The 23,514-nt window shown below is 45.0% G+C and overlaps 1 protein-coding gene across 1 annotated transcript in view; it reads left to right on the forward strand.

The window, feature by feature from the left end:
- Positions 1 to 23,514, forward strand: part of NOP14 (NOP14 nucleolar protein) — a 423,446-nt gene that overhangs the window by 65,993 nt on the left and 333,939 nt on the right. The window contains exons 2-3 of the mRNA XM_069632061.1: positions 18,004 to 18,138; positions 18,599 to 18,740. Of these exons, the coding sequence (XP_069488162.1) occupies positions 18,004 to 18,138; positions 18,599 to 18,740 (277 nt within the window). The remainder of the gene's footprint in view (positions 1 to 18,003; positions 18,139 to 18,598; positions 18,741 to 23,514) is intronic.

Here is a 23,514-nt window from a genome sequence, read left to right on the forward strand (position 1 = left end):
GTGGGGGCAACCCTCTTATCACCCATGCAGCAAAATCCCTCGATTTCATAGTTGGAGCAATATAGCCTTCTATCAACACTTCGGAAAACAAGGCTTAAATGGCATAGTATCAAATATCTCAACTTCAAAAGATCAAGCCTTTTTTCCTACCCCAGCAGTTCTAAACACGGGTGTAGGCCCTTGTCATCTTGCATTTTGATGGGGTGAATGCCCTCCTCACAGGGATCTCGCCTGCTCATCTGGCCCCCCTCAAAGCAGCCTACCATGTTGTGGCTCACATCACCCGTTCTAGCACTTTTGACTACATCTGCCCCACATTCGTAATATTACACTAGCTCCCCATCACTTCTATGAATTGATTTGAAAACCGGGTGCCTCGCCTACAAGGTAACCACTGCCAGTACATCGGCTAAACTATATAAACTTTGGGCGGTTCACGGTCCTCTCACAATAAGACTATCAACAGACTTGAAACTAGACTTGTTCATTATGAGAACTAGGAAACAGTCTTTCTCATCCTACACTCTGGTCTTCCGGATTTAATTCCAGGGTGTGCTCGGTATCCTTCAGTTTGGAAAAAGAACGAAGGACCTGTCTCTTCCAGCAACACCCTGGAGTAGCTTAGATTCTGGCTATCTTGTGCACACCCCATCTGTAATATGTGTTGCGATAATTATTACGAGTTGTTACTTAGACTTTATTACATTTTAGAATTATTTTCTATGACCTGTACCATGTGCTGATCCTCCCGAGCTAGGTTTGCGCTGTAAAATACTGACGGTAGTAATACATATAAAGTATTAGTACCCGGCGAGAGTCAACCCGAATGTGAAACACATTCTGATTGGCTCTCGCTGGGTCGTTACCTGGCCGGGAATCCCTTGTCTGGGATTTCACGGCCATTGTTCCCGGCGGGGGGTGTGGCAGCCCCTCAGCCAATGAGGAGACTCAAATCGTGGGTATCCCTGCTCCAAGCCCCCACACGCCTGAGAAGCTGCCATCGCCCCATCGCGACCTTTTTCTTTATCATTTTTAATTTTTTTTGTCCCTGCAGCGTTTCGGCAGAAAAAATGCTTTTAGTACCCCGGTCTTGCGGGCTGGGGTACTAATAGCAATATTCCCCGAGCAGCAGGGGCCTTACTATTACTATTGGCCCTGGGGCATTACCTGACTCGGTAATGCCCCCGCTGCTCGGGGCATATTGCTTAAATATTACCCTGTGTTTTGGTCCACTCTATCTCCTTTCTTGGATGGATCCACTACAGCTACCACTAAGTGAGCCAATGCAATGTTAAAGCTTTTCTTTGTTAAGGTTTGGAACTGTACTCCTATGAGGGGTCAGTAATGTGAGACTCACAACTGTGTTCAGTTTTCTAAAGGTTTGACATTTTATTTGAAATAAAATCCGAAAATATACCCCAACTTAAACCTACTCTACCAGGGGATACCCTGCTTGGTCTAGGACCGAAGGAAAACCTCCTAGCATGCACAAAACTAACCCTCACACTAAACAACGAACATTCAAAACAACATAGAAACAACATAAATAAAGGTTACCAAATAACCAGCGTCTTGGATGACTTCTTATTTGTCCTGGGCAGATCTTGCTCCCCAGGAATGTCCCAAGTCATTTTCTTCCAAGCAAAAGGAAGTCATCAAGCCTTGAAAAGTTCCAAAGAAACAAATGTCCACACATATAAAATATTGACTGGTAACAGTTTGTTCTTCGCTTGATGAAAACATTCCCCCTTCAAATTCCACAGAGAAAACTTCACCAACCGTATTTTTGGATAACTTCCTTCCAGGAAGGAATGGATATAGTTGAAGACAAAATTGCACTTTACAACTCTTCTTGCAACTTCTGCGGCGTCTTTATATACAGTTTGTCAGTATGCTTCTTAGGGTTTGCTCTCTTCCTAGCCACTCCCTTCTGTCAATGATACTCTGAGAGCAGGCCTCCTTGCCCCACAGTTGACATCTGCTTCTACTACGTTAAACTGATACCGTTCTGACAAAAGTATTGACAACCACAGTTCTACTACTGCTTCCGCGACTTAGGATATGTAGGTAACTTCAACAAGACTCTTCCACCTCTATAGGTTGGCAAGGCACTCTTCTCTCTTATATAGAAAGAGGGGGCAGCCTTTTTGCCTTTCCTTTCCGTCTTGAGCTCCCAGACTGCTGTTTCTCGACTTTCTGCTTCACAGATTTCAATGAGTTCCTTTTAAGAAGTACCCAGCTCCCTGCCCCAGCTTCATATACACCCTTTTGCCTCCAGTGGTTACCTCAAAGCTGTATTGCCACCCTAACATCCTTGAATAACCTTGTCAACCTTGTATCACAGCACTATGGGAGTACAACGGCTTCAGCAACTTTAAAACAGTGGTGTTCCGGTCTTCAATGAGCTGGTTTCACTTTAACAGGTTTGGTTTACTGGCTTGGGTAATACTTGTTCGTTTAACTTCAGTCACTTCTACAACTTCTACTTCAGTGTTCAGGATTTACAAGGAGCAAGTGTCTTAATAGAAACAAAATTAGGCACACCCAATTTTGTTTTGATGTTAAACGACCACTTCAAAATATGAGTGTTCACTCCTTTCGGTTAGCATTATGCTTCCAATGTAATCTGGAAACCGTTTCATGCGCATCCTCTTACGATGTTAGGAGTCCAAAAAGAGTGCATGGTCTCGTTTTCCCCTTGTCTTCCAATTCCTCTTCTGGATCGTCTTAACTTTTTTCCACCTGTCTTTGTCATTCTCAGAATTCCAACTTTGCCACATCTTCACTTCTGCTTGTCCATTACTTATCCATGCCAGACCCTGGTCTGTCTTCTTTCCTCCCACCATACTAGCATTTTCGTAATAAAGTGCAAGACACCCAGCTGTCTATGCTCTGCTGCCTCTGAAGTGTTTCTGCAACGATTTTGTTTTAGATTTAATAGTATTTTGATTATGTCAATAAGATTTAATTTTTTGGATGTTATGATGACAATGCCACATCAGACTGCACTGCAGCTAACCTGTAGGAATTACTGGGTTTATTTAGTTTTAAGTAAATTGCCAGTCCCAATAGAACTAGTTATGATTTCCATAGTGTGATTTCCTGATTGAAAATCTTACGTTGTGGTGTAAAGAGTGCGATAGAGTGCTGGCAGTTAAATGGCAGGTAGTGAGGTAGGACCAAGCCTCCTGCTCTCCGCGTCAAGCACACCTCACTTCCCTCTTCACACCATGCACAAGCACCTAGGTCACGCAGCAATCACACTACAGTCACACTACCTGCAGCCTCCCGTTCTGTCACTCACGGTGGGAGGGTGTCACGTGAGCGGGTTCACCCCCGGGGCCGCTGCATCTACATGCAGGCACACAAATACGGGAACTCCCCATTTCTTCGTTGGCACCTCCCATGGTGTCTGCAGGATGATGCTCGCAGACAGCCGCTTCCGCGATCAGTGAGACGGAATCCGCACTCGCGTGTCCCGCTCGCAGGTCACGTGACACGCTCACCCGTTTCCCTCGCGGGTCATGTGACACGGGGGCGGCCTCTATTTAAACCTTGAACTACCCGCGAGTCCTTGCTTCACAGCTGTTCACTTTGGAGGACTCTGTACGGCGATCGGCGATCAGGATTTACTTGTTTTCACGGAACTATGACTCAGACTTCTACATGGACTTGCTTTGGTTTTGCTCTTTGGCATTTGCTACCTCGATAGATCACCTGACCTCGGATTGTATTACGGACTGTCTTGGTTTGTCCTTATTGGATTTGGCGTTTTGCTTTCCTTGCTACATCAAGTCTTCAAGTCATTGATTCTGGTTCTTCTGCACTCGCTACAGGCGGGTAGGCTAGGGTTTGCACCCAGGCCACTGCTCCTCGCCCCTCTCCGGGGAACCAGCTCACGTGCCCCTTCCACGGAGCCAACACCAAGCCCAGGGGATACGCCCACACCATCTCCCTGCTTAGGTAAGCTCCCGCTATTATTCAGTCTCTCTGGTTGACTGTGCTCATTTGGTGCTAATCAAAGCTTTCCTTTGCAGCAGCCTTGGGGTTATCAGCGTTCCGCGGTTCCGGGCTTCGAGGATCACCCACCTGTGGCCTCAATGGTTGCATAGGGAGTAATCTTGTATTCTCTCTCTCTGCGATACTTGTGGACGGAGGTTTCATACTCTTCACGACAATTAAGAAACCTGACACTGCGTGTGTACAATCTACGCAGTAAATCGGACTCTTAAAATGTCATGTTGCTCAAACTCATTGGCTAATAAACACACTGAAATAACTGCAGACACACCGACATCAATAATTACCACGGTTAGAGCACTGATGCAAAACCCCCAAGCGCTGGTTGATGGACAGCATTTGTCTAATAGTATTCTAAATGCCGAGAAAAAAACCTGCCTATTCAATTGGCGAGTTGCTTGTGACAAAAACGCCCAGGAATATACAATTACCTGCTTCTTTCCTAAGAAAAGATCGAGCATGTACCTGTAACACAGCAATGCAGTCGCTCGGTACAGTACCGAAAAGAACAGTATTTCTGATTTAAGGAAGGTTGCTATTGAGGACGGTGACAGTAGCGCAAGTAGACTGTCTACTGAAGTGGAACTAATTAATGAGTTTTCCTCTCATAACACTTCTGCATTGGAAGGAAATTAGTCTGATTGATCTATGCCTGGGACAGGAACTCCCTTGGCTTTGACAGACCTAATGGGGGAAAAGATTCAACTAACTTCCATCTTTCAAAAATGAATACAGAACATCCACACATGCATCACACTTTGAAAGAAGCGGACGATCAAATTAAACTAACCACTCAAACTAGATCAGCCCTCAATGTTGTTTTAAGCTCCTTCATCAACCTATATGATGATACTAGAGACGAAGTTGGAGCTCACGCGTTAATGCTGAGTGAAATAAGTCCTGCTTAAACATTTTGGTTTAACTGTGAAAGAAGTAGGTCAAAATGAAAGCAGTGGTTGAATGAATAAATGTGTTAAAACAAATTTTGTAAATGGAAAACCTGAGATGGTAACAAAGGCCATGACAGTAATTCCATTAACGTGTGCATCTCTACAAACTGAGGTAATTGTTGCGGCACCCAAGGAAAAGTAATTTAAGACCCATCAAAGCCAGCTTCCAATAAACATACTTCTGTAGTGATACAAGCTGAAAGCCCTATTTCTCAAAAGAAAGCTAAAAAGAATCATCAAAAGAGTAAAAGTAAGAAACGTTCCTGGAAATTCCTGAGATCGCTACACAGAACTGAGGACGTAGCAGATCAAGCAGCAAATAATCTGTTGAGTACATCACCCGTAGTCTGAAACAGTAATGCTGGAACACAATTGCAAGATCTACAACGGACAAAGAAGAGCATGGAAAATCAGAAAGTGGAGTCATGTCAAAACTCAGAATTGCCTATGAAATACAAAGCCATTGAAATGTTTATACATTGTGTTGATCCAGCAGGTTCAGCACCAGCTAGGCATTTTGTGTCTGATAGTAGCCAAAATGATCCACAATTAATGGCATACTGCTCAATTGCAACAAAACACTTGTTCATACTGACATGTCTACTCCATGTTCTGTTACTTCAGGAAACAAGGCATGCAGACGTTAATGCGTAAGTAAGGATGTTATACAGCAGGTTGTGCCCAGGCAAGGTTCCATTGATGCTATCGACAACATTGGCCCAAATAAGAAGCCGGGTTGAGAAACTTCCAGTATGATTGTCAATTCTAACAAAGAGAAAACCTCAAGTTTTCACTCTTTTGGAAATGGTTTAATGTTGGAATACATTTTTGAAAGTGGCAATCTAATTTTAAATTCCATGAATGTTTTGCCATTATTTAACGAAAGTCCGCATCTCGGACTACAAAAGACAATATTATTGTTTTTCCCCCAACCAGTTATGACTGAGATTATAATTTTAAAAAATCCACTCGAGCAGTATCTGTGATGCTCACTGCAGAGACCGAAGACATTAGGCAAATGGGTTACGATCTGACACCTTGTGACAGTCTAGATTTGAATTTAGGCAATATGGTAGAGCCAAATTCAAAATATCATAATGTAAAGTATGGTCCAAACTTGAAAATGCATGCTCTGGCAACAACTCCTGGAGACTATAGAGAGATTTGTCATGGCAACCAGGTAGCTGGAAATGCATACTAGACAGTCTTTAGTTTTCCCAAAGAGTTCCAGTAACTATCTATTGTAAATTGACACAAAATGGGAGCTTGTGTAATTTTCTTACATATTTCCAAATTGTTTTTCTAATGGATACATGCGCCACATTTGACGTGGTCTGGGACGGCTATGTAATTTTTCAATGAAAGGCAGTTTGCACTGGGTAGGACGCCTGTTGATTGGTCCGATGGCTGCTTGAAATCAAATGTGTTACATACTCTAGAGAGTTTGAATATATGCTAGTATAAATTAGCCATCAAAGCTACATACTTGGATGGTAAGGTTAAGAGTTTTGCTTTTTGTTAATATTTTTGTACTAGAATCCCTCCCAGTCTCCTATTGATGGAGTGCTAGAAGAGGTGAATTTGTTGCTGGAAGCAGAATTACAAACATCAACAGGTAAGGAAATGAAGATAGCAGGAGACTTTAATTCCACATGCTTGGAATTCCCAATGGAAAAAACAGCCATCACAGTGAATAATGTACACCTGGTTCAGAAAGCAAACAATGGCTTGCGGTGGAGTACCTGCTTGGAAACGTGGGGCCTTGTTCGACTTAACGGGAACATGAGTGGAGACATCCCTAGTAAAAACGCATGGTTTAGAGGAGAGTACAACGCCAGGATAGACTCTATCTTTGTGATCGAGACCCGTGTTTCTACGATGTATGAATCCGAATGTCATTGAAACTACAGAAAGTGACCATCATATGTTGACAGTGGGTGTGGGTTGGGAAAGAGCCAAGACAGCAGTGACGACAGCAGTAGGTATGTCATGTGCAAACAATATCTTGGAATCCAAGGAATAGTCTATGCTTAAATACTATTTTAATTACCAGGTGCAATCAAAAAAGAGGCTAAGGTTCGAGATTAGACAAATTGAGAGATTGTATCTAAATAGGAAAAAAAGCACAGGTTATGCCAAAATTGCAGAAATTGGCTAAAAACCACCGTCACTTAATGATTCAAAGAGACGGAGAATAAATGTTGGATGCAATTCTAAAAAATAAAAGAAAAGGAATGCCGTTTGTTCATTTTTTTGACATTAGTCAAAGGTCAAAAGATGATAGACAATATAGCTCAGCTGAATCCAAGAAGTGAAGATTCTTGGCACCAGCATTTCGAGCTTTTACAAAAAAAAATACAGAAATTGTCTAAATCGAGATCTGCAGGACTTAATGGGCTGGGCAACATTGTCATTAAAAGTGCACTGGAAAGGGGGGGCGCTGTTGTGCACGCTACAAGATGGCCGCAGCCTGGGAGTCGTCCTGCATAGGCTCGCAAATATGGAGAACATCCTGCGGGCCTGACGTTTGCTGGGGTGAAGGACAGATGTTGCAGGGCATCGGACGCTTTCGGAGTGGGATCTATCATAGCCTGCCATCGTGGACCTGTGGACGCTGTGTGGCGGACTGTTGACTTCGCAGGCACCGCAGCTGTTTCCTTGGTGGGCTTCCCCTCCCCCGCCGGAGTTTGCCTGGCTTTCCGGCCCTCTTTCTAGGCGGCAGTTTGTTTTGCGGCCTGCCTCTCACCGCCGCCTTGGTTTCCGGACTGATTCCTGCTGGGAGGATTGGTGCTCGGGCCCCTGTGGTGGCGTTTTGGGTCCGCGAGTCTTGGCTGTGCGCTGACCGAGTGCTGGCTGCTTTTTCCTCGGTGCCTGGAGGAGTGGCCACCTCATCTGCAGAGCGGCGCGGGCGGCCCACCTTCACCAGAGCCCTTCATCTACTCTGGTGGATCTGCGTCCGCGTCTAGTTCGCCCGCTGTGCCCAGCGCGGCTGAGATCCTGCGTTCGTTCCCTTCCCTTCCCCACCCGACCCCGTCGGTTTTGCATCCTGCTGTGCGGTGAGTCGGTGGAGGCTTGGGGTGCACTTCTGTTTTGAGGTGGGGTGGACGGACCGCGATTGCCATGCCTGGGTAATCCTATTGAGGTATCTGTGGGTCTGTCCCCCCTCCTCCCCTACTTCCCTCTATGGTTGTTGACTGGTGGCATTGAGCTGGAGGGGCATTGTGCGTGGGGCCCTGCGCCTGCTCAGTTGGAGGCCCGCGCACCGCGGTGCACCTCGAGCCCCGTATTGGTGGAATGGCGGAGCATTTCTTTGCTCTAGAAACTTTATGGTTTTGACTTGTGGACAGAAGCACTGAGCGGCCCTCTTTTGTCCACTACGGCCCCGTTCAGCCCCTCCCTCCTCCCCTTTCCTCCCATTGACGGCTAATGGTTTGTGCATTGAATCACTGGATCGCAACGAGTGGGCCATTTTATTGAGTTTTTGGGGGCCAGCACCCTCTCTTTCTTTCTTCCTTCCTGAGCGAGGGTTGCCCACCTGTCTCCAACTAATCATCATTCAGGAATCTGCAAGAGCTGGTGCAGTCCTTTTGGTGGCCTTATAGCGGTCTATTTGATCGGCGGCAGTCTACCCCTCTGCTCTTCTCGCCCCGTTGGTGGGGGTCTTCCCGGGGGTGTGTGTTGGATTGTCCCGCTTGGTTGCACATCGCCCGCCTCCGAGATGTTGTGTGGGGCACCTTTTATCCTGAGGGCCAGCCTGCGCGCGGCTTGGGTCTACCCTTGGAGCCTGATATGGGCAACCAGAAGAAGCAGGCAAGGATGGACCAGTATGCCAAGTCAGATTCTTCGCAACAGGAGCCCGAGGCGGGCTCTTCTCAATTCGACCTTATGGCTCTTAACCAAACTTTGTTAGCGCTCAAAGGCAGCACAGTCTAGGCGCAAAACATTGATGCGCTAACTTGCAAGGTGGACGTTTCCGCTGCACAGATTGAAAAGCTGTGTGGGAGGATGTCTGAGGCGGAGCGCCGGATCGCTGAGGGGGAGGATAAGATTACAGTGCTTCAATGTGAGGTGGAGTCTCTCCAGCAAACGGTGAAAAGAGTGGTGGCTAAGAACGATGATTTGGAAGGTCGGTCAAGAAGGAACAATATTAGGATTACAGGGGTCGCTGAGTCCACCCCCCCTCGATAAAATGGAGGAATTTGTGGAGAAACTGCTCTGTGAGGTCCTTGACAACCGTCCTGTCACAAGCATGTTCATGGTGGAGCGGGCCCACCGCTCTCTGGTGGCGAAACCTCCCCCGGGGGCACTGGGGAGAGCCATCATAGCCCGCATATTTAATTATCGGGATCAGGATATCTTGCTTCGTGCTGCCAGGAAGAAAGTCACTCAGGTGGGGGTCTGCTACAATCGGACTTTTTCTGGATTTTAGTCGGCAAGTGCAGAATTTGAGGAAGCCGTTCTTGGCGGTGAAAAGTACTTTACGCCAGAAAGATATCCGTTATTCTATGATGTATCCTGCAAAACTAAGGGTCGTCTATCAGGGGAAGACCTTATTCTTTACAACCCTGGAATCAGCGGAGCGATTCGCCTCGGAACTCCCAGATGCGGGGTCCTCTCCCCGACAGTCATCCTAGTCCACTGCCCGCTGGAGACGTCCCCTAAGTACTTATGCCCTGCCCGCGGGGCCCTTGGCGAACCTTGGGACCTAACTGTGCAGTTCTTGGTCCCAGTTACACAGAGTTATTTCCAAAATGAGCCTCTGCTATTAAGAGGTACAGTGGCCGCCGGCACCCCACATGCCCAGCGGCACCTACATTTTGTGAGGTTGTATGTTTGTAGGAGGGTGGGGCTTGCAGGCCGGTAGGTTGGGGTTTCTGGCATGGGTGAGGGGTGGAGAGGGTTTTTCTTAGGTTTTCAAATTGTTGGGGGGCTGTGTTCGATTGCTCCCAGTTCAAGGGGGATAGGGGTGGGCGTTCCCTTCTGAGCCATGTATGCCTTTTCTAGCGTCAAGTTTTGTCAAAATGTCTGCCGTCCTTTATTGGGGGTTTTCCTCTTGTCACAGGTTTTTCCAATTGCTTTTGATTTGCAGCTACACTGACCACTTCATTGGGTCTTCACACCCCGGTTCATTCTGAGAAAGTTCTACTCAGATGGAATATTCGGGGTTTCATCAATGCTAAAAAGACACGTCTTATCTCTCTTTGTTCGGAATCATCATGTCAATGTCTTCTGTATACAGGAGACTCACATAGGCAAGCATCACAATCCCCCTGCCCTGTCTGGGTGGGGGTGTACATAGATATGGCTCCTCCTACTCGTCTCATTCCCGGGGGGTGGCAAGATACATTCACCGTACCTTGGAATTCAAACTGCACAAATAGGTTTCGGATGGTGAGGGTCGATTTTATTCTGGTGGCTGGTGAGATCGCGGCCTGGCCTGTTATATTTGTAAGTATGTATGGCCCTAATTATGATTTTCCCGAGTTTTTCCTGTCATGCTCAGAACTACCTCCGGACATTTCCGGGGTACGTAGTGGTTTTGGTGGGAGATTTTAACCTAGCCCTTTTCGGCCACACTGGACAGATCAACATCAGCCCCTAGGCCACTTACTTGGGCAGCTCAAACGTGGCATTCCATAGCTTCAGACTACTCTCTAGTCGATATTTGGCGTTCGCATCATCCAAATGCCCGTGAATACACATTCCATTCAGGTGTATACGGGAGTTCCTCTAGAATTGACTATATATTTCTGTTCTCTGAGCTATCACGGGTGGCAGAAAGTACGGTGATTCTCCCTCGCACTTTGTCGGACCACTCCCCGGTACTGGTGAGGCTTTAGGGGTCCATCCCCCCCCTACCCCCTAAACAACTCCGTTGGAGTTTCAGAGCTCGTGCTCTGGAAGATGGGGCGTTTCGGGAAGATCTGCACCGGGCCATTACAGAATTTTTTTCATTTGAATGAGGGCTCAGTCTCTAGTCCCGGTGTCTTATGGGAGACATTTAAGGTCTACTTGCGGGGTTGGTGTATATCTCAGGAAGGGGGGGGTCCTGAAAAGCATTCGCCGGGCGATCGGCCGTGTGGAGGAGGATATTGCTTCTCCTGGGGGAGTCTGACTCCCCCCACGCTTCAGGCTGACTTGTCGGCGAAGAAACGTGAAATTCGCTCACTAATGGACAGCCAGGAGAGGTTCCTGGGTGACCCGGTGTTGCGGGCGAGATATGGGGAGGGTGATCGCCCGAGTAGGACCCTTGCCTGGGCCATAAGGCAGGAGAATCGTCTGGAACCTATGCTGGAAGTGGAATCCCCCACAGGGGAAGATGTCAGAGACGTGGTGGGGATAAACTGGGTATTTCATCAGTTCTATGAAGAGCTCTATACCGCTCGTGGCGGGGCCGGTCACAACGTCATTGCCCAATATCTTGATAGGGTGGCCCTGGGCTGGCTTGACTCTGAGGTCGGGGGGCTTCTTAATGTTCCCCCCACGGTGGAGGAACTTCGTGGAGTAATACGGTTGCTTCCGAATGGCAAGGCCCCCGGTACGGACGGGATCACGGCTGAGTTGTAAAAGGCTTTCCCTGATTTATTCATCCCACATTTATGTAACATGTTCGAGGAGGCAGCCTCCTCAGGGGTGCTGCCGGAAGCCACTAGGACGGCCTTGATCACGGTACTGCTTAAACCCAACAAGGACTCTAGGAAATGCTCTTCTTATAGCCCCTTATCTTTGATAAACGCGGACAATAAAATCTTAGCGAAGTTGCTTGCGGACCGGCTCCTTCCTCATATGTCCGCTCTGATTCTCCCGGACCAGGCAGGATTTATTCCAGGCCGATAGACACAAAATAATCTGCGTAGGCTATTTACATTAATTCACAATGTGAACCCGGACGTCCCTATCGCTGCGATGGTTTTGGACGCGGAGAAGGCGTTTGATTCGGTGGAGTGGCCTTTTCTGTTTGAAGACCTCTGGCGTACGGGCGTGGGTAACATGTTTCTCCATTGGACCAAGCTTCGGTACTAAGCCGCACGCGCCCTGTTATACACAAACTGCATTCAGTCCTCTCCTATTTACCCTACTCGGAACTAGACAGTGCTGTCCCTTCTCCCCCCTCTTGTTTGCCATGGCTATCGAGCCGGTGGCCTGTGCCCTGAGGGAGTTCCACTCTCACCGTGGAGTGACAATCAGTTATCATGTATCTATTGTCTCCCTCTATGCGGATGCTGTTATACTTTAAAAAAAACCTTCGTCCTATTTTACCACCGGTGATGGAGGAGATATCCACATTTGGGGCCGTCTCTAGCCTACAAATAAACTGGCCTAAATCCGAAGTTCTTCCAATCACTCCTGGGGTCTCTGCACAGGATGTCTGTTTCTTTTGCTTGGTGTCCGCGGGGAATCCGGTACTTAGGCATAAGGGTGTCCACTTCTCCTGCTAGCCTATTCGAGACATCACTGCCCTGCAACACTTGGAACATAAGGTAGATGTTTGGATAAGACTTCCCCTGTCTCAGGCAGCCCGCATCTCGTTGTCTAAAATGGTTATCTTGCCGAAACACTATGTGTTCAATAACGTACCAATATGGCCCCCTACATCTTTCTGGAAACGCGTAAGCGCTCCGATGTCCAAACTGATCTGGGCAGGGAAACGCCCTTGCATATCTTCATCCACGTTGTGCTGTACGTACGCTCAGGGAGGGCTTGAGAAGGGAGGGCTAGAGATCCCTAATCTCTTTCTTTACTATCTTATCGCTCCGATCCAATACTCTACTTGGTGGTGGTCCCCCTCGGATGGCTGTCCCCATTCCCATCTCGAGAGGGCCATCGCACAGACCAAAGACTTACGGGGCTTTCTTTGGGCTGTCCGGGAGCGTCATGTAAAGGTGGAGGTCCAACCACTGGAGATCACGTTGAGGGCCTGGGATCAACTGGCGAAATGGGCGGGTTTGGTTCTGTGGTATTCTCCACTGCTGGCCTTTTATAGGGTTTGTGTGGTCCCCCTCACATTCAAACACATTTATTCAGAACTTCCAGACCTTGCGTATTTTCACGTTGAGGGATGTTGCTCCGCATGGTAAATTCATAACATGGGAGGGAACTTAAGTCCAGGGGTGACTGGTCTCCGCTCACTATGCTGCTGTACCTCCGTCTTCGTGAGGTGCTAAGGTCGAGATGGCCGGATTTTCCCTTAGCGCTGGTTGTTTCCCCAATTCTGGAGTATGTCACAAGCCTGACATCCTCTAGAAGGGCGGTCTCATCTTTGTACGGTATGGCTAGATTGTTGGTGTCCCCCTCTTCATCCCAATATAGGACTAAATGGGAAAGCTATTTAACACAATCTCTGACGGAGACACAATGGGGTGTTTATACTGCGTCAGTCCAAATGAATCTCCATTAATAGCAGATTTCGCTTGATTCATTATAAGTTTCTATATCTGCTGTATTACTCTCCTTTGTCTTTGCACAAAATATTCCCACTTAGGTCTTCGAACTGTGAAAGATAGTCTTTGGCTGACTTCTATCACGTGGCTTGGCTCTGTCCTCTTATTTAACCCTTCTGGAGGGCCATCGCAGACGTTATGGAAAAGATAATAGAAGATCCAATCCCATTCACTCCTAAAACTTGGTTGCTGGCATTGGTGGAACTGCGATCTAACAGTGATAGATGCCTGGTGAGCATGGCCTCCGTGGTCGCCAGGTCATTGGTGGACCCTGCCTGGGGGGCGGCTGTGGCCCCTACCCTACACCATTGGGTGAACTCCATGTCGTTGTGTGAACGTAGAGAGACACAGTACAACCATTCACTCCCGCCCACTGGCAGACCCATGGACTTTTGGGTAGCCTTCAGGTCCTACATATCTGATGAGCAGTGCGGCGGGAGGGTCTCATCATCCCAAGGCGCTACGGAAACTAATCTGATAATGCTTTGAAGGTGCCTGGCCATTGAACTGAGTTGCTCCCCTTGTTCTGGTGGGGATTGGCCTACGAGCTATCTCCTTCATAATAACAGTGCACTATAGGTTCTCTTTTTGTTGGAACTTCTGCTGTGACATGGATATGCTGACGCGTTATGGTTTATATGTGGGGCTCGGATGGGGGAGGTGGGTGGCTAGAGGGGATATGTTACGTCCCGTGTAATGGGGATTTTGTTGTATTGTTTGGCCTGTAACTTAAATTTAATAAACGGTTTTTAAAAAAAAAGCGCACTGGAAATGTTTTCCCCAATCCTTCTCTTCTTGTTCCTCTATATTATTGCTAGAAAATCCACACCACCGTCTTGATTTCGAACATTATTACAATACACAAGAAGGGCAATAGGCCTATAATTGCTCGGGTTATTCCTATTGCTCATCTTCATGTAGAAGGCAAGATTTTTGCTGCATTCAGTTTGGAAAGAATCGAGGTCTGGTCAAAAAGTGTGAAAGTAAATTCCAAATCAAATTTAGGAGTGTGGTGGGGGAGGAAAAGGGGGGGGGGTTATGGGTGGGGGTGCTAAGGTACCACATTAAACGGTTCTACTGTGTATAGCTTCCACAAGTCTTCAATTTGGTAAATCTGGTTTGTCTGCGGAGTAAGCTACGGATATGGGGCTTTCCAGAAGATTTATTCACTATTTTAATTCATTTACATTCCAACACCTTTTATTGAGAGTTTGAATGAATGTGCAGAAATGTCAACCACAAACTGATTACGACAGCGCTCTGTATTGGCACCCTGTCTTTTTCATCTGAATTTTTCAGACCTGAAGGAATATTTACCAAAAGTGGCATTTATTTCTCCAAGATTGAAAAACACAAGAATGTCCTGGATTAGTTATGCAGACAACATAATTTTTATGGACCCTACAAAAGTATGTCTCTAAAGTTTGATGAATCATGTGTGTGTATATAGGGTGAAAAACAAATTAAAGATAAATGTGAAGAAAACTAGTCACGCGCTTTAATAGGCCCAAGAGTAAGTTTGATCTTAAATGGAACCTAGGAACAGAGAAACTGGGGTGCATGAACTTAATTACTTGGTTTTTCATTTGGTTTCAAAGCCGCTTAAAGCACTTTAGAAGATAGGCTAATGACAAATATTTTGCATTTTGGAGCCCACATTTTGCAGTTTGGAGCCCAAATGTACCACATTCGTTTGAACTATTTTAGAGTTCACGTTAACACCACTGATAACACTTTACTGTGCAAAAGTGATTCCAGTAGTGTGATGTATGCTATGGCTTTTAATCAACAATTGGAACCAGCGTTTTTGGACCGTATGGCGGAGAAAATATGGCGTGTGGCTCTGTCTTTGCCTAATTGTGTGCCTGTAACCGTTTTAAGATCTGAATTAGCTTTAGCTTCATTAAGAGCACACCTCTGATGGTGGGCCTTGGGCCTGTATCAGTGAATCATAGTGACGGAGCGTGATGATCTGTATAATCTGCATAAGCAAATATTCCATTGTTAGTCTGTAAACTAATCCCTACTCCCCTGGGCAACCATGCACTGGTCTTAGACAATCTCCTAGGGGGGGGTGTGGATCACTATACCCCCCCTTCCCCCGCTTTCGTATCTCAGGGCCTTTGTGCACTGTTACTCCTATCTTACACCTAATAACATAAACCTATCTTACTTCTATGGACACAAAACACAAGACACAAAGAAAACACATGATTCGATTCAATTATTACAATGGAATACATTTATTTATGCACATCAAAGCATGAGGCAGACAATTCTAAAACTCTAGCCAATATCGAATTTGCACCTTTTATGCTTCTGGTGCAAATCTACCATGCAATAACTATAAACCTTACAGGTTTCTAATGCAATCCTGTGATGCAAGCCTGTGATTCTAATGCAGTCTAAATGCAAGCGTCAAACATCCAGCAATCCTCTCCTTCATGCAGAATCAAACTTCTCCAATCCACACCATGCTTCACACTCACTCTTAAAACAATCCCAGTCTGATCTCCCCTTTCCCAAACCCAAAGCTCTTTATGTGAGTGTCTGTTCTAATCATGGGCGTAATTGTAGGGGGAAGGGGACAGGGGTGCCCATCCCCCCTTTTCAACCTCCATGGCACACCATTCTGTCCCCACTCATTTGGCTCGGGAACCTCCCCTTCAGATGCCATGTCCTTCCCAAACCCATCAGCAAAGCCACCCCACTGGTTGTAATCAATCAGTTTATCTAGGCCATGGACCATACTTCCCATTTGCTTGTGCATCTCTCTGTCTCCAGCTCTCTTTGTCAAGTCTCTCCTCTATGGACAACTCTGCAATCAGCCAGTTAGTGGCAGGCCCCTCAAGATCTGGTCACTCGAACTGCTTCTGCCAAGCTCTGCCATCTCTCTGCCAAAGCCATCGGATTCTGCTGCACCAAGACATCTTTCCCTCATTCTCCCATCCAAAACTCCATCAGCAATTAACTCGAACGAACTCCATTTGTATCTAACCCCATTCTCCAACATCGACTACCAGCAACTACTAACAACCAGGGACTCTCCTCTCTCTTCACCTCTGCTTCTACCAATCCAATGACGCACTCATTCCCATGGTTACTTACATTCTCTAAGCAAAGAATGTCTCTTACCTTGTCAGCATTCTATATTCAGGCAGTGCCTGCCAGTCTGTCATGTGTATTTCGTGTTCTGGTCACTATGTGTTCTGTGTCAAAGTGACATAGGATATCACATCTCTGCCTTGGCCTTCCGTGTGCTGTGCAAAACACCATCTTCCATCTATTTCTCCATTCACTCCACTGTTGGCTTTGTCTGCATCCCGAAATCCTCTCTGTGCCCGTGTTCAAAGCATCTCATTGCCTGAAAAGGCTTCTCTCTAGTGCTTAATGGCAAGCGCTATAATGCAAACATATCATTCTAAAAGCATCTCTTTCAATCATATATGGCAATGACCTAACTTAAGCAAACCCTTCATATAACAGGGCCTATTTCTCTCTTCAAATGCATAATGCAAATGGCTAATGCATACAAAGTGTCAGTCTAATAATGTGGATAGTGTCTACTTCAGCAATGTATAATGGATAGCTAAATCAGGATGCAATGATGGATAACTAAACATGATGCAATAATTCCTAAAGGGGTAATACTGGGTAACAATGCGTAATGGTTCTGTAACAAAGAGTACTGATTCTCTAATGATAACAAATCCAGGCATCCTCATTTTATCAGATTTTACAGCATGTACTTGAGGCACAAAATGTGGCCCTCCTAGAAAAAATACATCTAAATGGTAATGATCTAATGAATTACGTTTTAGTAAAAATGGAGGTGTGTTCATATGATTAGTGTGAGACCTGCGGCAGGAGACAAAATTATAAATTCTACAAAGGTATGAAGTAAAAAGTTGGGAACCCCAGATAAATATTTAGAAGTTTTTTTGATCATAACTATCGAAATGTGTGATTCAGATTAAATGTGGTTCCAACTCGAGAAATTCTTGTTATAAGGCCTTGAACGTGCTGCTTTTTCAATGATACAGAGGCTGTAGAAAGCCCAAAACAGATCATGTCCTACTTTGCATATTTCAAGAGGAAATTTTTAAAGATGCATTTTTTTGTGGGGCATGCGTTGGTGTGGAAGAACAATGGAAAATACTGTATAGTGGGAATAATGATGCTTATTCTGTTGCAGTGACAAAAATGCTAAAAACTATTTATTTGAGTTTGAATGTTTATTTGTAATATTGTATGATATTGGTAGATTACATTTCATTAAGTTGATTATATTTTTGTCTTTGATTCTGTATGTCTTGTAGTTCAATTTTAATTGTGGATCTTATGAAAGAATTTTGTATCATTCATTAATTTAAGTAGAACACAATAAAATATGTTGTGGTGGAAAAGTGAAGGAAAACTGATGGTGAAAGGAACTGTGACGTTGGGGGCCTTAGGGTAATCAATGCTATAAAGGATGAACTAGAGCAACGAGGCTTCAGGCTTGATTCCAAGCAGAGTTTTCTTTGTAATTTAGGTTGAGCTATTTAGCAAGATGGTGAGTGATATTTATTGTTCCCCAAACTGTTTTTTAGCGTACGGCTACTCTTCTGAAAGAACATCAGCAAAGGGGACGGTCAAGCGTGTTCAGAGATAAGCGGTTTGGTGAATATGATACCAAACTAACGCCCGAAGAGAAGATGCTGAAGAGGTTTGCCTTGGAAAGACAGGTAACTTGAGTTGAACAATAAGCGATGGATAGAAATGCTGTTCCATTGCTTCTCACCAGAACCTTGTCTCTAAGCTTGCATTACCTCTTGCATTGTGCCTTAGCAAGACCGTTTCATCTGTTGTAAAGCCCCATGTAATCTTCTTTTTGTTGATTACATCCCCCTGACTTTTGTATTGACATGCAGGCTGTTCTAAGAATCGTCTACTAGTTTATCGGGAATTCCTCACAGAATTGAGTCAAATTATACATTATGTAGCTGTAACATGTAAAGTATTTCTGATGGATCAGTAGGTAAACCACATTCCTGCTCAGATTTGCCTAGGAAGGATTTATGTAGTTACTTTGTATGGTTTTCAAATATAAACTTTAGTAATAAGGTCAAATGTAGTATGGTTCTAGCCTGTTCTACTTCTGCTTGCTCTAGAACATATTTGGCTTACTTGTCTTAATTTTTCCAGCGCAATAATGAGAAGAAGAATCTGTATAACCTCAATGAAGATGAAGAGTTGACTCATTTTGGGCAGTCACTGGCAGACATTGAAAAACTTAATGACATAGTTGATAGCGATAGTGAAAATGAAGAGCGGGGAGCACTGTCTGGTGAGTTTTGAGTGTCTGTGTTGAGTGGGAAAACCAAACTGATGAATAGAAATGCTTTAGTTGATGCTTCTTTACAATGGAATTCCTATGCGTAATATGCCATCAGTTTTGTTTAGTGTGCCTGTGAAAAGGTGATAGGCAATAATATGCAAATTAGCTTTAACTTGTGCACCAAATGGGAATAGGCTACACTTAACTGCTAGTACATATCCACGTGGCAGGTGATAGTAGACCACTGCAGGAAGGTTTCAGTTGTGTAAAGTGCATCAGTGAATGTAGTTTTTTTTTTGCACTTAAAGATAGTGATTAGGTTTAGGGAGCCAATCTTTTTCTAATTGAGTGAGTATAGCTATTTAATTAGTATCAACTAGAGTTAACAGCATCTGCCACAAAACGGTTCAGGGTTCTTTTCAGTAAGAAAAAGAAATGTTTATTTTCTTTACAATGCTCATTTTTATACAGTGCACAGTAAACTATATATAAAAACCTTACTTTGGAGACTGCCTGGCTTCAGTTATTTCTTCTGCTTCAGGATGTTTAGCTGGCAGACGCACTTGGCTCGACACAAAGGTTGTATAAGCTGGACTACTTATGCCTGCAGCAGCCCAGCAGACAGCAGCAGTGTGGGGCAGTCCCTTATGGCCCAGCTGCATATGTTGGGTGAAACCCTGCATGTGGGGTGCCCACAAACAAATGCATCACCCGGATGCGTCTGCCTAGTGCAGTCCATAAAGTCTCTGAGGCATGCCGTGGAAGGGGTTGAGCCTTCAAGATTGATGCAGCGTGCTCCCCTTCCTGGGCAGGGAGCGCCGTGCAATTCAGGAGCAGCTATGCTCCGGTCTGGTGACTGTTGGGCACTTCCTGTACAGGGAGCACCGGAGTGCAGTGCAGTGCTGTGCCAGTGATGGAAGTTGGCGGTGTGTTGGGTAATCCTCTCTCAGGTGAGCGCCACACTGTTAGCCAGGACCGCACTGGTGATTGGGTCCAAGCAAAGGTGTGGCTTCACCCTCCATTGTGTTTGTTCTTGCCCCATCCTTTCCCGCAGAGTGTTCTTCCTTTGTGTGTGTGTGGATCAAGTTCAATGATCTTTCGAGTAAAAAAAATGGCATAGTGCCTGGGCCCAAAATGGCTAAATGCTAAAGGAAGGTCTTTTTGGGCACCTCTGTACTAAGGACAAAGAACTTGCTGATCTTAATTTTATTGTTGGGTGGAGGGGGGGAGAAGGCGGTCAGAAAACCATTTCTGCCTGTTATTAGTAGTCATCTAAACATTTTGCAAGCTTTTTGGTTGGTTTCCATACTTTTGCTATCGGAGGGATTCTACAGAGGCAGCCCTAAAAGCTGTAACTCATTTTTTATATGCTGGCCTTATTACCACCATGGCTAACTGGGCCCAGGTTCCTCCAAAGGACCCTGCGTAAGTCTTCTTACTCTGTGTGTTTGCGGGTAGGCTGGAGCAGCTGTACGTTGTACTTTTGGCTAGACCTCCCTGCTGCCTTTTTAGAGTTTGGGCCATTTGCTCCCCGAATGTGCAAAACAGCCTACCAATGCGTTTTAAGTCCCAAAAGCCAAACATTTTGATTGTGGACTTTATGCGTATGTTTGTGCCATGACAAATGTTGAAAATGTCCATTCTGTCTGTCTTTGGTTCTTTAGTGCTCACAAAGGCACCACTGGATGAATGGAATCTAGAAATGACTGGATGGAGGACCCTCCAATAACTCGATGCATAACTGTTCGTGTTCTGTGAAAGGAAGACTTGACTAACCAATCCTGATTGGATTGCCAGCAAACGGTTGAAAATTACAGAACCTACATTAGCAGACTGAAATTGTAAACCACAGTTAACCCATAGTAACTTTCATAAAATACATTCCTCCATATTTTGATAGAGCTTGAAGGCCACTCTTTACCAGCATAATATGCAGGACTTTATAGAAGTAGTCAAATATTTCAGTTGACTTCTCTTGAGGCTGTTGCTATCAGTTGCTATAACCCTCTATAATTAGACTTTTTTTTTTTAACCACCCTGTAAACGATGAAAGGCCATCATGTGAACCTTGGGGAATGGGGTTTGTGAATTGCAAACTTCACATATATTGTACTTGTAGGGTAAAGTTACAGTTGATTATTGAGCCTGCCTCTCGGTAATGAGTGTGACCTCCACTTCTTCTCTTTGGACCTCTCTCCCATTCACTGGCCCATGCTTCACGAGGCGCACACACAATAACTCAGTCCTTGCCACTATTTCCTCCAAAGATAACTCTTCATATGGGAGCATGATCAGCCATGTGGCAATGCAGCTTTCAGGGATTTTGTTTACATGCCCTGTTAATTTGCTTTGCCTCTCATATAGAAAGTAAGAAACGTGACAGCACAGAGCCTGTCAAGTATATTTTTGATAGTATTTTTGTTGTCAACACAACATTTTAAATGGAGAGGGATTAGTGGTAGCTGACTACATTGCCAGTCACTATTGTTAGTTGAACGTCCCTTAGGGAGTGAACATATTGTGTGATTTGTAATGGGGTGGCAATGGACTTTTTATGCCTGGTCAGTAGCTTGCTACTTAAAATGTTGACCCCGGTCTAGTGCCTAATTTGCACACTGGGCTCAAATCTCTGCATCACCAAAACTGTGTGATGCTGGGCACATCATTTCATCTCACTGTACCTTAGCTACCAAAATTAGGAACCATAAAAGGGATTAAATTCCCTAGTCGAAGTGCCTTTTGTAAATAACTACAGTCTGGTTTACTTGGACTATAGTTATTTACAAAGTCAGTAATTTTATGTGCTGTGGATAGCTGAAATGCTTTCTTTGTTGCAATGTATTCACCATACAAAAAATGTTTGTTTCCAAATATGTCTGTCGCTCTTAAGCTCTTGGTTGCAGGTGCAATTTCTGATTTTTGAGTGAAGTCTGTCACTTATCTGTGTTGTCCCCAGTGACTGTTCCATTTACTCCCCTCCACAATATGGTCACGATGTCCCTCAAACTCCCCCATTAAGCTGAAACCGAGGTGTTGTCGTGCTGCTGCTCAAAATGTACGGATTCTTTGGTGGGAAATCCTGTTTTAGATCTCTGCAGCTGCTTTACTTGTAGGGTCATCCAGTCTCTTTTTCTGGGAGCCCTTAGTCTCCACTGGAGTGTCCTGGGGACCTGTTCAGAAGGGTCACTATTGTTTCCTCACTGTGGCTTCTCCAGTCATGAAGAAGCAGTAGGTTGGTCGCCTTGACCTGGTCCTCAGATTTCACAAGTTTTTTGTTTTTTTTTTTAAAAGTTTTTTGGCCTAGCCATCTCCAGCCCTGCAATGGAAACTGGCACAGCTATTAAAACCGAAACCCAACGTCCAAACTCATTTTTCTCTTTGAAACTTCTGTGCTTTCTCGGCTGCTTCAATTGGCCTGGGTCACCTTCCCAAGGTCTCTTGACTTTGAATACCTCAGAGGTTTCATCTTCTTGGGGCTTTACCTGCAAGTACTGCCTCAGGAGCTCTATTGCAACAATTACTGCAATGGGGTCTAGCTCTGCAATCTTTCTTTTCTAGGCCTGGAAGTACTCAAATGGGGTCCACAAGCCTCTCAAGTAGAAGGATGCATAGTCTGCAGCTACTGTTGCTGGTAATGATCTTACTTTCAATTTAAACCCAAGCTGGATACTGACCGATGCAGAGAAGTACTGAATTATTTTACTACTTGGTAAGATGCTGTGAAAACCTGTTTACAAAGGGGATTCCAATTTTTTATCACCACTGTATTTTAAAGGCTTACGTTTTGTTTTTAAAGGACTAGTTTGCTTTTGCAAACTTTAACAATTTTGATTTTTTTTTATTGGCTTTGTTACATAATACAATCTCCCCACCCCCTTTTGTGAATCCCCACCCCCACAACCAGAAGTATCTTTAATAGTATAACAAGCATTCAACTTATGTTCCATATATCAGTGGGCCTTAGGCAATGTCGAAAATCCTAATATTCTGTGTGCATAGATATATTCTGTAGTCATCCTTCAAATAGTCCAGCAATCTGCCCCATTCCGACACAAACTTAATACAATCCCCATGCAAGCTATAGGTCAACCATTCCATAGCTAATATTTGTCAAAGTTTTTTTTGCCAGTCATGGTAAGTTGGTGCGGCCTCCTTCTTCCAGTTCCGTGCGATCACCAATTGGGCAGTTGGCATCATGGCAAATGCCTTTTTATGTGAATGTATCTCGTAAGTTCACGTTTTTTTAAAATATATTATGAGATGTAATATTTCTCAAATGCTGTAAGTTGTCTTCCTGCTTGAGCTTTATTTGGGGGGTGCATGGCCCAATGCCGAAGCGATAGTAACTAAGTCGGTCCTTTTCCGAGAGAGTAAATAATTATTTGCATTGATCAAAAGTTCTAATTCCTTGGTCTAGTGTTCAATCATTAAGCCTTATACAGCCCCCTTCCTTCCATTTTATAAAAGCTTTAGTCTCCATCCCCAGGGGAAACCGAGGGTTCCCAAATATTGGTGTAAACGGTCCCGGGATCGTTGTGTGTTTTTTGTTTGACTACTTCATCCCATAGATCGTCACCAGTGCCGTTATTCGTGATGCCTTCATGCTTAGATCAGCTCTAGATAACAAGAGAACCTCAGCTAATGGAGCACCCACCACTGACCTATACACAGCGACCCAATATCTACTATCGTCTCCTGTCAACCATTGTTTCAATATCCTCAACTGTGCCGCCCAGTAGTAGGTTCCAAAATCTGGGAAGGCTATCCCTCCTCTATTCTTCGA

This window comes from Ambystoma mexicanum, chromosome 6q (genome assembly GCF_040938575.1).
Source record: "Ambystoma mexicanum isolate Mex_15411 chromosome 6q, UKY_AmexF1_1, whole genome shotgun sequence".
Lineage (NCBI taxonomy): Eukaryota > Metazoa > Chordata > Amphibia > Caudata > Ambystomatidae > Ambystoma > Ambystoma mexicanum.